This window comes from Rhinopithecus bieti, unplaced genomic scaffold (assembly GCF_001698545.2).
Source record: "Rhinopithecus bieti isolate Rb0 unplaced genomic scaffold, ASM169854v2 scaffold_2247, whole genome shotgun sequence".
Lineage (NCBI taxonomy): Eukaryota > Metazoa > Chordata > Mammalia > Primates > Cercopithecidae > Rhinopithecus > Rhinopithecus bieti.
The window spans coordinates 1,428,628-1,445,072 of record NW_016803732.1 but is presented as its reverse complement, the minus strand read 5'-3'; the positions used below and the strand labels follow the sequence as shown (position 1 = coordinate 1,445,072).

At 42.6% G+C, this 16,445-nt stretch overlaps 1 protein-coding gene across 1 annotated transcript in view; it reads left to right on the top strand.

Annotated features, from left to right (window-relative positions):
- Positions 1 to 776: 776 nt before the first annotated feature.
- The window catches only part of CPAP (centrosome assembly and centriole elongation protein), a 41,284-nt gene continuing 25,615 nt past the window's right edge, over positions 777 to 16,445 (top strand). The window contains 5 exon segments of the mRNA XM_017852296.1: positions 777 to 1,025; positions 10,578 to 11,084; positions 11,613 to 11,736; positions 13,898 to 14,194; positions 15,843 to 15,951. Coding sequence (XP_017707785.1) covers positions 10,641 to 11,084; positions 11,613 to 11,736; positions 13,898 to 14,194; positions 15,843 to 15,951 — 974 coding nt within the window. The 5' untranslated portion in view covers positions 777 to 1,025; positions 10,578 to 10,640.

The following is a 16,445-nucleotide window of genomic DNA, read 5'->3' as shown; positions in this document are numbered from 1 at the left end:
TGATTTAGAGAAGTAGACTCTTTTTGAAGTAGAAAGCAAAAAAAATTTTGAAGGGCAAAATTTCTGTGAAATATTGTCTTTAACTCGCGGTCTTTGTTTCAGTTGTAACGGTTATAAATGGCACTTCATTTGATTTCTTTAAACATTTTACTTGGCCCTGCTGTTTAATCAGACACAGAAGCCAGGTATGTAAAACCGCGGTAACTCACGGTGCTGCAACTTCCTAGATGAAAGGGCCGTGGCAGTTACAACAAAACAAAACAAAATTTCTTTAATTCTGCACTGTCAGTATTCAAACTAGTTTCCGAATCTAATGGACACGCTCGGCCAAACCACCGATCAGCCATTTGAGGCGAGATGAGCGATGCCTATTTTGTAGTGAATTCTCACAGGGTTATCTTCGTCTTATGAAATGGTGTAGTGGACTGCCCCTTTTCTCCTTTACTAAGTCACACTCGGCCAAAGCGGAAAACAAAGAAAAAACCAAATCAAACCAAAAAAACCGACAACATAGACCATACGCAAATAGAAACAAAACAAAACAAAACCCCAAAACACCTCCTAAAGCGTCGGTCGGGCTCTAGGTTAGCTTTGAGCCTCGGTGCGCCCTGCTTTGCTGGGAACTGGGAGATCCATCGCTGCCTTAGGCGCTCCCTTTGGTTTTCTAAGTGTCGCAGCCTGGAGCGACGCCCACCACCGAAGGTCTTTCCCGGAAACGGTTTTCCGTCCCGCCACCCCGCCCGCCTACGCCACCACTGGCCCGCTGCTAGTCGGAAGCCGGCGCGCCCTCCGTCCCCCGCCGGGCAACGCCCTTCGCTGTGGCGTCACTGGGAGTTGTAGTTTCCCTGGGCTCAGCGGTGCCTGCGCTTTAGCGCAGAGACGCGGGTGAGAGCCTCACTTCCCACAGGCCCTCGGCACGGGGGCGGGGCTCCGACGAAGGCGGTGATTGTGGCGGCTCGTTTGTAAATGCTGTGCAGATTCAGACGTCGGTTTATGCTACTGAGCGGCCCGGCCTTCACGGAGCGGTAATTTGTGGGCGAAAGGAGCGGAGGAGCTCTTTGTCCGTCGCCCCGCGCCGGAGAAGGACGGCAGTGGGCTGGCAGGGCTCCGCTCGGCCCTCGGGGTTGGCTTGGCGGGGCGCGGAGGGAGCGGGGCGCTGGGGAGCACTGCGGCTCATGGCAGTTCAGTGGCTTGCCCCGTTCGCGCTGCTTTGTTCCCAGAGCCGGGGAAGCCGTCCTCTCTGGGGTGTCTGTCCTGGCTGTGGCGGGACTTGAGTTCCTGTGGGCAGCGCGGCAGCCGCAGTCCGGTGGAGCAGGGTGGTGAAGTAGCCTTGCTGGCTGGCCTCAGGGCCGGTCTGGCCCGGCTTTGTCAAGGGCTTGTCTCTTGAAGCTTCGTGTGGATTCGTGGCTTTCAGGGACGTGTTGTATTTTAGGGGACTGCTAAATCACTTCCCAAACCAGCTAGCCAACTTTTCACGGTCTAAGAGTGGCTTCGAATTTGCTGTTTGTATCCACTCTCCTCCCTCACCGTGCAGAGAATTTATCTTTTTTTCATATTGCTTTAAAGAATGTTTATATAGCGCTCTCTGGAGGTTTCAAGGCTGTCAATTTGTTACATTTTTAAAAAGTTTTATTTAGGTATAATTCCTATACAACAAAAATGGCACATGTTTAAATGCATTCCATTTAATGAGTTTGACATACACGTGCACCTGTGTCCTTTAATTTTGATATCTGTGAAGTCTGAATCCACATACTAATCCTATCTCGGCATATTTATTATCAATGCTCTGTTTACCAAGACCTCAGTATCAGTAATAGCAGGTTCTGGTTAAACTGTTTTTATATTTCATGCTGACATTAAGTATGTTTTTAGGATCATGGTCATGAAATTGAAGTGAAGGTATAGAGGGTGTTTTGGTGGGAGTTGGAGGGGGAGATGCAGATGTCTGGGTACTGCATCTCAAGACTCCTTGCACTTGTCAGTCTAGTAGGGAATTTTTCTAGTTTTCCATATTGTGAAATGACCTTGTAGTTTGTTTCCCTTCTGAATTTGGCTTTCAAAAGATTTTCTGCTAAGTCATTGAAATTAAGCAAAGTTACGTGGTTGATGTTGAAAAAAAAATATTAATATTTTTTTTAGATTGGTGTCCTACTGAAAACAATTTGCTTAGAAAAGTTTTACAAATTATACAGGAATAACAGATATCCAGTAAAGTGCGCTAATCTTAAGTGTACAGCCCAAATGTATCCACCCCCTGTATTAACCTTCCCAGTTGTTGAAGTCAAAATAAAAATTTAGAGATGAATTTCTAAATTTACGATTTTATTTGGGAAGAAAGAATGGTAATTCCAGGCGTACAGGCCAGGTGGTCTTCTGTATGTCCGAAGAACAAAGAGAAAGCTGGAAGTTTTATTAAAAAAAGAGAATTGTTATATGTGTCGCTCTTTGAGAAAGTTCATTGGTTCTCCTAAGGTTCTGGGGAGGCAGCAGGTCCCACGGAGTGGGCCATGGTGATGGGCAAAATTAATCCTAGAATCGCAACAAGTTACCTCAGCATCTATGGATCAAACTGGTCTCAGGTTACCACCGGCAGTTTCAGCATACCGACTGGCAGAGAATTCCATTCTTGGAGCAAAGCTATGTGTTCTGAGTGCCTTTCCCTCTTGACTTCTTGATTGTTTAGTTGGACATGACAAGAGTGACCCAATTCGTATGATCAGCTTTCACACAGTCAGGACAGCCTCCGTTTTCCTGGATAACGACCAGTATGCCTTTTATAACTATGGGTTTATTTTGCCTGTTCTTCAGCCTCATATACATGGAAACATGGGCCAGGCGCGGTGGCTCACGCCTGTAATCCCAGCAAATTGGGAGGCCGAGCTAGGTGGATCGATCACTTGAGGTCAGGAGTTTGAGAACCACCTGACTAACATGGTAAAACCCCATCTCTACTAAAATATATATATATATATAGCCAGGTATGGTGGTGCGTGCCTGTAATCCCAGCTACTCTGGAGGCTGAAGCGGGTGAATCGCTTGAACCCGGGAGGCTGAGGTTGCAGTGAGCCAAGATCACACCACTGCACTCCAACCTGGGTGACAGAGTGAGACTCCATCTCAAAAAAAAAAAAAGGAAACATATACATTTGTCTGATGTTTACACATCATTATTTATTTTTGTTACTGCCTATGGCAGCAATCTTTGTTTTTGTTTTTATAAATGCCTGAATAGCTGTGGTTCTCAAAGTGTGATACTGTGAAAAAATGTACATCACATTGACATTTTTGTTTTTGGTTATCAAATGGTTGGCAGGCAATCATCTTGTTCCAAGAAAATCTTCAGTTGCAATTAATGGTACAGTAAGCCTTATACAACTCTTCTACAACTCAACCAGGGAGCAGTGGCAAAAACACAGCATCATTATGTTCACTGTCTTCTATTTCTTTTAACAGTTCTGTAAACTGGCAGTTGATAGCATTTGTACATACTGAACAATTTTAACAATTACATTCATGATACTCTTCATGGATTGTGCTTCAGAAAACAGAACACAAGAATTTTCAATGTGTATTATACAGGGGAATGAATCAGTGGGGGAAATAGCAGTCTCTTGTTGTAAAAATCCCATTAAATTCAGATTTTTTGCCTTATAAAATGACACCATCTGTCATGATAGAAACTGATTTTTAGGCTGGGCACAGTGACTCACACCTGTAATACCTGCAGTTTGGGAGGCCGAAGCAGGAGGATGGCTTGAGCCTAGGAGTTCAAGATCAGCCTGGACAACATAAGGGCACCCCGTTACTACAAAAAAAAAAAAGTAGCTGGGCATGGTGACACACACCTGTAGTCCCAGCTGCTCTGGAGGCTGAGATGGAAGGATCACCTAAGCATGGGAAGTTGAAGCTGCAGTGAGCCGGATTGTGCCACTGCACTTCAGCCTGGGCAACATTGTGAGACCCTGTCTCAGGAAAAAAAAAAAAAAAAAAACTAATGTTTTCATATCTAGCTGAAATTCTTCTGTCAGACATAAAATACTGGGGCGCAGGGGCTCACGCCTGTAATCCCAGCAGTTTGGGAAGCCAAGGTGGGAGAATGACTTGAGCCCGGGAGTTCGAGACCAGCATGGGCAACATATGGGGACCACTCTTTACAAAAAATTAGAAGATTAGCTGGGTGTGGTGGCATATGCTTGTGGTCCCAGCTACTCCGGAGGCTTGAGGTGGGAGGATCACTGGGGCCTGGGTGGTAGAGGCTGCACTGAGCCGTGATCATGCTACTGCACTCCAGCCTGGGTGACAGAGACCCTATCTCAAAAAAAAAAGTTAAAAAACATCCATGCCACAGGTTCGGTTTTAAGGCTTTGAACTGATATCATCTCTTTGTAAATTCAGGTAATCTTTGAGATAAAACACACCTAAATTGGTGATTGGTCAGTCTCTCATTGCATTACTCAGATAAAGCTAAAGACAAGTGCTTGTAATTCTTTACAGCTTTGAACCTAGATACTAGTAGAAGGGTCTGTGGACAATTGGTTGGTCACTTAGTTGAAAATTTTTCACTTTTTGGAAAACATCTATAACCTTTTAGTTAAAATATCTTTTTAAATCGCACAATATTCTAACAGTTTCCTCAACTCAGATAACCTGTTTACCTTCTCTTCATCTGAAAATAATTTTCTTTTTTCTTTTCATTTCTCTTTCTCTCTCCTCAGCCTCTTTCTTTCCAGGCTTTTTTATAACTGACCAAAGCTAAAGCTCAGATTCTGTTCAAAATCATAAAACTTTTTTTTGTTGGATATTTAGTTCTGATACAGGTGACTAATTACAGTTGACTCTCGAACGACATGAGTTTCAACTTTGTGGGTTCGCTTATGCCTGGATTTTCTTCCACTTCTGTTGTCCTTGAGACAGCAAAACCAGCCCTCTCTCCTCCTCAGCCTAGTCCAGTGTGAGGACTAGTGACACGAAGACCTTTTCTATTAAGTGGAAGCGGATCATCATAAAGGTCTCCCTGCATATCTTTTATATGTTTATGTTTTTTAGACACCAAGTATGAAGTCTGAAGACATTTATGATGATTCATTTCCACTTAACCAATAAATATGTATTTTTTATTATTTTCTTATTTTTTCTCCAGCTTACACTATTGTAAAAATACTGTATATAATATACATAACATACAAAATGTGTTACCTGTTGTCGATAAGGCCTCCAGTCAACAGTAGGCTGTTGGCGGTTGAGTTTTGGAGAAGTCAGAGTTACACTTAGAACTCCCCATGCAACTGAAAATCTAAGTGTACCTTTGTTTTAAATTTTAAAAATTGTTCATACTTATTTTCAAACTAGAAAATAATTATTATGCTATAATTAAAATACTAAATATTTCAACTTAATTACTGCTATGACTTGAATGTCCACCCCAGAACTCATGTTGGAATGTTAATTCCCAATGCAACTGTGTTAAGAGGTGGGACATTTAAAAGGTGATTAGGTCATGAGGGCTCCACCCTAATGAATGGATTAATGCTGTTATCTTAGAAGTAGGTTACTGATTTCAGGGGTGGCTTTGTTATAAAAGACAGCCTCTCTCTCACAGGCTGTTTTTTTGCCTTTCTACTCTTCCCCCATGGGGATAACCCTCGCCAGTTGCCAATGCCATGCTCTTGTTCTTCCCGGCCCCAGAACTGTGAGAAATAAATTTCTTTATAGATTACCTAGTCTCTTCTCTGGTATTCTGTTACAGCAGCAGAAAATGGACAAAGATAATTACCAATTACAATTTAAACAGATCACTGGCCGGGCGCCGTGGCTCACGCTTGTAATCCCAGCACTTTGGGAGGCCGAGGCGGGCGGATCACAAGGTCAGGAAATCGAGACCACGGTGAAACCCCGTCTCTACTAAAAATACAAAAAAAAATTAGCCGGGCGCGGTGGTGGGCACCTGTAGTCCCAGCTACTCGGGAGGCTGAGGCAGGAGAATGGCATGAACCCGGGAGGCGGAGCTTGCAGTGAGCTGAGATCCGGCCACTGCACTCCAGCCTGGGCGACAGAGCAAGACTCCGTCTCAAAAAAAAAAATCACTGTAACTTGTACTGTTTTCAGAAACTATTCAAATAAACACTTAACAGTGTTATGGCCATGTGTTGAAAACAAATTATTCGAACAGAATCAGTCCATTGACACTGATGAGATTGCAGACATGTGTCTTTGCAATCTGGAGGGGTGATGCACACTGACACAGGCTTCAGTACAGCAGCATCTTATACCATGCAGTGGTTAAAGTGCAATGTAGTCCTACCAAGAGAATAAAGTGTTTAAGAGAAAAATATTTTGTGCTTACTCNGTAGTCCCAGCTACTCGGGAGGCTGAGGCAGGAGAATGGCATGAACCCGGGAGGCGGAGCTTGCAGTGAGCTGAGATCCGGCCACTGCACTCCAGCCTGGGCGACAGAGCAAGACTCCGTCTCAAAAAAAAAAAAAAAAAAAAATCACTGTAACTTGTACTGTTTTCAGAAACTATTCAAATAAACACTTAACAGTGTTATGGCCATGTGTTGAAAACAAATTATTCGAACAGAATCAGTCCATTGACACTGATGAGATTGCAGACATGTGTCTTTGCAATCTGGAGGGGTGATGCACACTGACACAGGCTTCAGTACAGCAGCATCTTATACCATGCAGTGGTTAAAGTGCAATGTAGTCCTACCAAGAGAATAAAGTGTTTTAAGAGAAAAATATTTTGTGCTTACTCACGTTTAAATTTAATTAACTTTAAATAAAATGGAAAATTCAGTTCTTCAGTCACAATTAGCCACATTTCAAGTGCTCAGTAGCCACGTGACTAATGGCTGCTGTATTAGATGCATAGGTCCATGTAATTGTATTTTTTTGTCTTTATTTCTTATAATACGCACTGCTGTGCACTTTGTAACTAGCAACATATCTTGGATATATTCACTACTTCTGTATCAGTAAAGAGTTTACTTATTCTTTTTAACAGTTGTGTAATATGATTACCATGATTAGCTGATCTCCTGTTAATGGACATTTACTTTCAGTTTATTGCAAATGCGAATTTATGCCAGTATAACTGGGACAAAATGCCTAGATGTGAAGTTGCTGAGTCAAAGTTCCTCTGCATTTACAGTTGGCTAGATATTGTCATATTGCCTTCAAAATGTTGTCCCAGTTCATTCGCTCAGTGAATCCTCAGAGTTTCTTCAAGTTAAATGATGAGAAACAAACAAAAGCCAAAAAGTTTCTGTTTCTCATACTGGTATTACCGGTTTTCAGTCTTTGCCAACCGAGGGCAAGAAAAAATGGTAATGTTGTTACTGTTTTCATTTCCATGTCTTCAGTGGAGTGACAATGCGCCATTTTATTTTATTTTATTTTATTTTATTTTATTTATTTATTTTTTTTTTTTGAGACGGAGTCTCGCTCTGTTGCCCAAGCTGGAGTGCAGTGGCCAGATCTCAGCTCACTGCAAGCTCCACCTCCCGGGTTTACGCCATTCTCCTGCCTCAGCCTCCCGAGTAGCTGGGACTACAGGCGCCCGCCTCGTCGCCCGGCGAGTTTTTTGTATTTTTTAGTAGAGACGGGGTTTCACCGTGTTAGCCAGGATGGTCTCGATCTCCTGACCTCGTGATCCGCCCGTCTCGGCCTCCCAAAGTGCTGGGATTACAGGCTTGAGCCACCGCGCCCGGCCTGCGCCATTTTAATGTCTCAGCATCGGTATTTTTGTTCATACTTTTCATATGTTTCTGTTTTTTAGACACCAAGTATGAAATGACATACATGTTTGTTTGCCCCCACATTGCCCTTTTTCGTTTTCCTGTATGTATGTATGTATGTATATAGATAGATAGCTGTATTATATTGTATCTATAAAGTCTAGAATTGTGTCTGGAAAGTAGTGTGAGATGTCATTCCACTTTGGGACTAGACTGTTCCCATCTCCTCCAGAACATGACTGTGGCAATTCTCCCCTTTCTCCATCTTCATCAGCCTACGAACATGCTTTTATTTCTCCTAGTGTAAAAAATACTCCTCTTTGCCTTACTTTTCTATGTATTTCCTTCTTTTTATAACAGAACTCCTGGTGTTAGCTGTCTACTGTCTTCAATTTCTTATTCAGTCATGCATCCTCTCCACTCAAGCTTTTGCTCTCCCTGCCCCCAGCTGCTCTCACTGAAGTTCTCATGACCTTCGCTTTGCCAAATTCAGAGTTCAGTTCTCAGTTCTCCTTACCCTTCATCTGTTCACAGCATTTAGCATAGCTCTTTCCTCCTCAAAACACTTTCATCACTTAGCCTCAAGGACGCTACACTTTTTGCTTCTTATCTGTTTTTTTTTTTTTTTGAGATGGAGTCTTGCACTTGTCACCCAGGCTGGAGTGCAATAGCGCAATCTTGGCTTACTGCAACCTGTGCCTCCTGGGTTCAAGCGATTCTCCTGTCTCAGCCACCTAAGTAGCTGGGATTAGAGGCTCCCGTCACCACACCTAGCTAATATTTTGTGTTTTTAGTAGAGATATAAAGATGGTATTTAAAGCCTTGACACTGGATGAGATCACTGAGGGATTGAGGGTAGTCAGAAAGAGAGGAGGCAGCCAGGTGCAGTGGGTCACGCCTGTAATCCCAGCACTTTGGGAAGCTGAGGTTGGTGGATTACCTAAGGTCAGAAGTTCAAGACCAGCCTGGCCATCTTTATGCTGAGGATGTCCAAATTTGTGCTTCACAGCCTTGGCCTCTTCAATGAGTTGCATTCTGGTGCATCCAGCTGCTGGTGACATGGTATCTCTACTTGCATGTCTGATAGGCATCTTAAAATGTCCTAAATTCAACTCTTGGTCTCTGATTCCCCCAAACTTGTTTCGTCCTCCATCTTCCCCCTTTCAGTAAATGGCAAAGCTGTTCTTCCAGGTGCTCAGCCAGGAAATTTTAAGAAATGAGGGAGAAGATGCCATTGATCTCTGGAGGTTGGTAGACAATAAAGGAGGGGTAGTAGATTGTATAGTTTGGTCATATGAGAGTCAGAATTGCTTGTTATTAATTTATTATTTCTTTATTATTTTTTGAGATAGAGTCTCACTCTGTTGCCTAGGCTGGAGTGCAGTGGTGTGACCTTGGTTCACTGCAGCCTTTGCCTCCCAGGTTCAAGTGATTCTCCCACCTCAGCCTCCTGAGTAGCTGGATTTACAGACATGCACCCGGACACCTGGCTAATTTTTTTGTATTTTTGTTAGAAACGGGGTTTCACCATGTTGGCTAGGCTGGTCTCAAACTCCTAACTTCACGTGATTCGGCTGCCTTGGCCTCCCAAAATGCTGGGATTACAGGCATGAGCCACCGCGCCCAGTCTATTTATTTATTTTTTGAGATAGGGTTTTGCTCTGTTGCCCAGGTTGGAGTGCTGCTTACAACAGCCTCGACCTCCTGGGCTCAGGCGATCCTGCCACCTCAGAACTCCCAAGTAAAATTGCTTTTTATGATCTAGAAAAGGAGTGTAGTCTGGAAGGAGAAGAGGAATAAGAATATATGTTTTGTCTCAAGGCTCAGTGGTACTGGAGTATGGGCTCCATAGAAACAGCTGTTCTCAGGAAGGTGACGGAGTGCTCAGACAAGAGGTTGAGGATAATGGGGATTTTGCTGATGATGGACTGCGGGTGTTTGGGGCTCGGATGTTTGGGAGATGGAGCAAGTAAGGTGTGGGGATTAGTGTGTAAGAAGTGAAGCCTGGCTCTGGGTCTCAGGGCTTCCAGTGGTGAGTGATATAATAGCTTTAAACAGGTAGATAATGGTGATGGGGTTTGAGAACTGGGGGTTTCTGGAGGAATGGGGTATCAGTGGGAGTGTCCTGCAGATGAAAGTTAGGAAGGCTGGGTCTCACCCTGCCCCTGATAGCTGCACAACTTGCACCTTCTCCTTCCCTTGGTCCTTAATTTTCCCTTCTAAATGAGGACCCTGTCCACCCTGTCTAAAGTTACAACCTCCTTTTCCCACATGGCTTTTATTTTTCCCCTTTGCACTTATTTCTGTTTAACATACTGTAGAAAGTGTGTGCGTGGGTGAGGTGTCAGTAGGGAGATGAGAGAGGAAGGGACAGCTGTAACAGTGCGAGGTAAAGCCACAGGTGCTGGTGGTAACTTTTGTTCTAGAACTAGGGAGAAAACAGGTTCACCAATTGGGCAAAGAAACAATGTTAAACAAGGGCCAGAGGCAAGAAAGTGCTTAGCATGGGTAATATCTGATAGCGACTTTTTTTTCTTAAGTGAATACCTTAAGGTATTTTATCTTCCATAGTTTAGTTCAACTAATCTAGCACTTGTATAAAATCATTAGTAATTGAATGTTTAGGTCAAAAGGATCTTAGGTTTTGATCTACTCAATTTGGTTATTTTAAGACTTAAAAAAAATGTAGCTCAATGCCCAATTGCTTTGCTAGTTCAGGTCTTTTGTATATGAAATATTGAGGACATTTTTATGCTGGGTTGAGATTTGGGCTTATTTTGGGTAGGACATCTAATGGCTTTACCTAATACATTTTGTTGGTTATCTTTGTCTACAGGTATTGGAAATCAATAGCTCTTCTAGCCTTTGCATTGTTTAAATATAGTGTCATTGGACTAAGATGTTCCTGATGCCAACCTCTTCAGAGTTAAACAGTGGGCAGAACTTCCTAACCCAGTGGATGACCAATCCTTCTCGGGCCGGGGTCATATTAAATCGTGGATTTCCTGTTTTGGAAGCAGACAAAGAGAAACAAGCAGCTGTGGACACTTCTACCAGCTTTCCTATTGAAGGCACACATTTTTCTGATAGCTTCAGCTTTATAAATGAAGAAAATTCACTTCATGAAAAACAGAAGTTGGAGTCAAACAGCCCTTACAAACCACAGTCAGATAAATCTGAAACCCATACAGGCTTTCCTCACATTAAAAAGGGACCACAGATAGTGGCATGTCACGACGCTCCTGGACACCAGGAAGAGAACAAAAATGACTTCATCCCAGATCTTGCGAGTGAATTCAAAGAAGGGGCTTATAAAGACCCACTTTTTAAAAAACTTGAACAGGTACAATAGGATTTGGGCTACTGTGGATTTATGTCATTGCAGGTTTCTGTTTATGTAATAAAGTCATCTGTTCCAGGTCTTCTTGTTTTTTCCCCTTCACTCTGAAATCCTCAGAATACCAGATTTGGCCCTTTGTCAAACGTGAAACATTAAAGTGTGTTTAATATGTAAAATATAATTACAGCGCTTATGATAACTTGAAGTTGTTACCTCATTTGGCAAAAAGTAAGAAATGGTTGTTCAAGTATTGGGGAAAAAAATTGGATGATGTACTGAAGCCCAACCTATTTTAACAATCAAAGGATTTATGTGACTGTTTCGGTTTCTTAATTGAGATAGTTGATATGATTTCCTTCGTAAGGATTTGAGTTTTAGATTTTTGGTGGCTGATTTAGTTACCTAGAGATCCCTGTCTAAAATTTCTTACCAGGAAAGATAGGAGGAGGGAGATGGGAGAAATGAAGGCAACAAGGGGTCCACGAAGAAATGTAAAGTTGATTTAATACAATTAATTTTGTATTAAAAAAGCTAAAAGAAGTACAACAGAAGAAGCAGGAACAATTGAAAAGGCAACAGTTGGAGCAACTACAGAGACTCATGGAAGAACAAGAGAAGCTGCTCACCATGGTGTCTGGGCAGTGCACACTTCCAGGTATGCTTTGCCTACACAGAGCCTCGGTACAATGCACATTTCTGACCTGTAGTTGTTTGACAGGTTATTTCTATTGTTCCTGTATCACGTGTTGTAAACTCCAGTTTCTTTAAGGGCCAAGCAGATAAATGTGAAATGGTAGAGTTGTAATATAACTGGAACAAGAAGGAGCTGCAGCATTCTGGTGTGTGCCTGCCCTAAGACATTCATGTTTATTCATTTAAAAAAAAAAAATGAGCTGGGTGTGGTGGTCCATGCCTGCCGTCCTAGCTACTCTGGAGACTGAGGTGGGAGGATTGCTTAAGCCCAGGAATTTGAGGCTGCAGCAGTGAGCTATAATGGCACCACTGCATTCCAGTTGGGGCAACAGAGTGAGACCCTGTCCCCCCAAAAACGGTCCAATAGAAGAAAAGTCAGATTTGGCCTAGAGCTACTACTGGTATCCAACCCCTGCTTGATGAATGAAAGCTGTTGGGTGTCGTAAAGGTAAACACATGTAGAAGCCACTCTGTTCACCTGAAGAACCTCAGCAAAGATATTTTCTGGGGTAGGAGATGATAGTATCCTGTTGTGTGACCTGTTAGTTAACAGAAAGCGTCATGTGCCAATCAGGAAAGAAAACTGGAAATGTGACCTGGAGCAGTGGTTTGAAAGTTTCTTGACCACACTCTGTAGTGGTAAAAATGTTTAAAACCGTGACTCATAATGACAGCAATGTCATGTCATCAGTCCTTATTGGTGTTCCTGGCATGTAGTGAGGACATTTTCTATCTTGTTTATTCTAATTCTATATCATTTTTAAAAATGCTACATCTGATGACAGAATTATAGATTGTGTCCCATAGTTTGAAAAAAACTGAGGTTGGAGCCATATGTTTGCTTCTTGGTGCTACTTTTAAGAAATATACTTTACTGACCCAGGAAAGCACCTGTTCTGCTCAGAGATTGTGCTGGGCATTGAGAATACAAGAAAAAGAAGACTTGGCAAGTGAGTGAGGCTGGGTGCAAGGGTTGGGTGGGGCGTGGTTGTGAGAATTGTAGCTCACGAACAATGGTTTAGGGAATTTGGATGTTTATCTCAGAGAATATAGAAAACATTGCCTTAAAATAGTTGAATGGCTTAGGGTTTCTTTATGGAATACATACAAAGAATAATCAAAATCACTTAAATAACAGCTGTGATACTTTTTTTTTTTTTTTTTTTAGAAAGAGTTTCCCTCTGGCGCCCAGGCTGGAGTGCAGGGGCCGGATCTCAGCTCACTGCAAGCTCCGCCTCCCGGGTTTACGCCATTCTCCTGCCTCAGCCTCCCGAGTAGCTGGGACTACAGGCGCCCGCCACCTCGCCCGGGTAGTTTTTTGTATTTTTTAGTAGAGACGGGGTTTCACCGTGTTAGCCAGGATGGTCTTGATCTCCTGACCTCGTGATCCGCCCGTCTTGGCCTCCCAAAGTGCTGGGATTACAGGCTTGAGCCACCGCGCCCGGCCCAGCTGTGATACTTTTAAAGGTAGAACCAGCACTATGACAGAATGACAGGAAAGCTTATTTCAAAGTTACTTACATAAGAACTAGCCTCATTCAGTCATGGAGCGGTTTGCTTTGGGGCAGTGGTTTTCAAATATTTTGGTCTCGGGCCCCCTTAGGATTCTTAAATTTTTGAGAGCCCCAAAGAACTGTTGTTATATGGGCTGTATTTATCAATAACTTACTGTATTAGAAATTAAAACAGGCTAGACATGGTGGCTCACGCCTGTAATCCCAGCACTTTGGGAGGCCAAGGTCAGCGGATCACCTGAGGTCTGGAGTTCAAGACCAGCCTGGCCAACATGGTGAAACTCCCTCTATACTAAAAATATAAAAAATTAGCTGGGCGTGGTAGCACACGCCTGTAATCCCAGCTACTCAGAAGGCTGAGGCACGAGAATCACTTGAACCCAAGAGGTGGAGGTTGCAGTGAGCTGAGATTGCACCACTGCACTTCAGCCTGGGTGACAGAGCGAGACTGTTTTCAATCAATCAATGGTTTTGTTAATCACCATTTCCTAATAAAGGGAAAAGATACTTTTATCACTGCAGAGAAGCCTTTGTGGGTGGGGTCACTACTGGGGAGAAAAGAAAATGTTGAAAGAAGTCATCAGCTTTGTTGATTTTCTTAATTGCAAGGTTTGAGTTTACTGCCTGATGATCAGAGCCAGAAGCACAGATCTCCAGGAAATGCCACCACTGGAGAGAGAGTCACATGCTGCTTCCCATCACATGTCTACCCAGACCCAACCCAGGAAGAAACATACGCTTCCAACATTTTGTCCCATGAGCAAAGCAACTTCTGTAGAACCGCTCATGGAGATTTTGTCTTAACTTCAAAACGTGCTTCTCCTAATTTATTTTCTGAGGCACAGTATCAAGAAGCGCCTGTGGAAAAAAGTAATTTAAAAGAAGAAAACCGTAACCATCCTACAGGTGAGCTACTTGTGTTTCTCTCTTCTGTACTTACAGTGTTACTAAGTTGTCCTAAGATAAAGCCTTTCCGTGTTTTTTCTTTAAAAATTATTTTTTCAAAGATGGAGTCTTGCCGTGTTGCTCAGGCTGGACTCAGACACCTAGGCACAAGTAATCCTCCCTGATTAGCCCCTGAGGTAGGCACATGCTACCCTGATAGCTCTTTCTGTGTGGTTATTTTTTTCTTGTCCCCTGTGGCATGTTTTTTTTTTTTTTTTTTTGGATTCAGACTCGCTCTGTCACCCAGGCTGGAGTGCAGTGGCACAATCTCGGCTCACTGCAACCTCTGCTTCTAGGGTTCAAGTGATTCTCGTGTCTCAGCCTCCCAAGTAGCTGGGATTACAAGTATGCGCCACCATGCCCAGATAATTTTGTGTGTTTTTAGTAAAGATGGGGTTTCACTGTGTTGGCCAGGCTAGTCTCAAACTCCTGGCCTCAAGTGATTGGCCTGCCTTGGCCTCCCAAAGTGCTGGGATTACAGATCTGAGCTACTGCACCCAGCCTTCATGCCTTGTTCCTAATTTAGAGTAAATTCATCGATGTGGAAAGCTCAAATATGTTTTTCTTCTTTTTTACATGACATGCTTCCCTAGCCTTTTGTTTTGGAAAATTTCAAACATCTAAAAAGTTGAAAGACCACTGCAGTGATTACTGATACACCCACCACCTAGATACAGCAGTTAATATTTTGCAGTATTTACTCTGTCATTGTATGTGTATGTGCATATATCTTCTATATGTATATTCTTATCTTTACCTCTATTTGTGTATAATTTGCTGAACCATTTCAGTGAAAATAATATGCAGGTATCTTGTTACTTCATTCCAAATATTTCAGTATGCATCAAGTAAAAATTAGGACATTCATCTGTTTAACCACAGTGCTGTTATTATATCTAAAGAAACTAATGATAATTCCTTAATATTCAAGTTCATTTTGGAATTCCCGCAGTTATCCCAAAATGTCTTTTAAAGGTGCTTTTTTTAAAGGATCCAATCAGATTCATGCATATCCAGTTAAGTTCATGTATCATGCTTGATTCTTATAACTCTTTAGTCTTTTTAATCTCTAGAAAAGCCCACACTTTTTTTCCTCATGACATTAACCTTTTGAAGAATGTCAAGTGTCTTTATTTTATTTTATTTTTGAGACAGGGTCTTGCTCTGTCACCTAGGTTGGAGTACAGTGGCACCATCTTGGCTTATTGCAACCTCTGCTTGCTCTCAGCCTCCCAGGTAGCTGGGATTACAGGCATGTGCCACCACGCCTGGCTAATTTTTGTTGTTGTTGTTGTTGTTGTTTTTTCAGAGATGGGGTTTCGCTATGTTGACCAGGCTGGTCTCAAATTCCTGGCCTCAAGCGATTCTCCCGGCTTGGCCTAAGTGCTGGGATTACAGGTGTGATCCACCACACCCGACCGCAGGTGTCTTAATTGCAGTTTTGTAGTTTCTTTTAATTATATTAAAGAATTCCTTGAGTGTTGTAAAATATTTGACATACATCACTTTTAATTAAAAAATTTTTTAGCATAGTAACTTGTAAATTTTTCATGTTTTAAGACATTAATATGCTTTTCTTGAGCTAAATTGTTCCTAATTTTTATCTCAGGAGAACGTATTTTATGTTGGGAGAAAATGACAGAACAAATTCAGGAAGCTAATGTTAAGAACTTAAAAAAACATGATGTTTCCTCAGAAGTGGCTAATATTGAAGAAAGGTATTGTTCATGTTGAAAGTGAGAAATGTGACTAGTACAATAGCTAGCCTTTGTTATTGAACACTTGTTTGAAAGATCTGTACTTTTCTTGTTTCTGCTTGACGATGCTTTAAAGTATAAGGTTAAAGATACAACCTCTTATGTACTGTCAACAGCAAAGGAGGTTGGGAGATATGTCAGTTAAAGCTGCTTTGACATTGTGTTGTCAAAGCTTTTTCACTTAAGAGAAACATCTGGATAAAATCAATTTTCTCTCAAATAGGCCGGGCGCGGTGGCTCAAGCCTGTAATCCCAGCACTTTGGGAGGCCGAGACGGGCGGATCACGAGGTCAGGAGATCGAGACCATCCTGGCTAACACGGTGAAACCCCGTCTCTACTAAAAATACAAAAACTAGCCGGGCGAGGTGGCGGGCGCCTGTAGTCCCAGCTACTCGGGAGGCTGAGGCAGGAGAATGGCGTAAACCCGGGAGGCGGAGCTTGCAGTGAGCTGAGA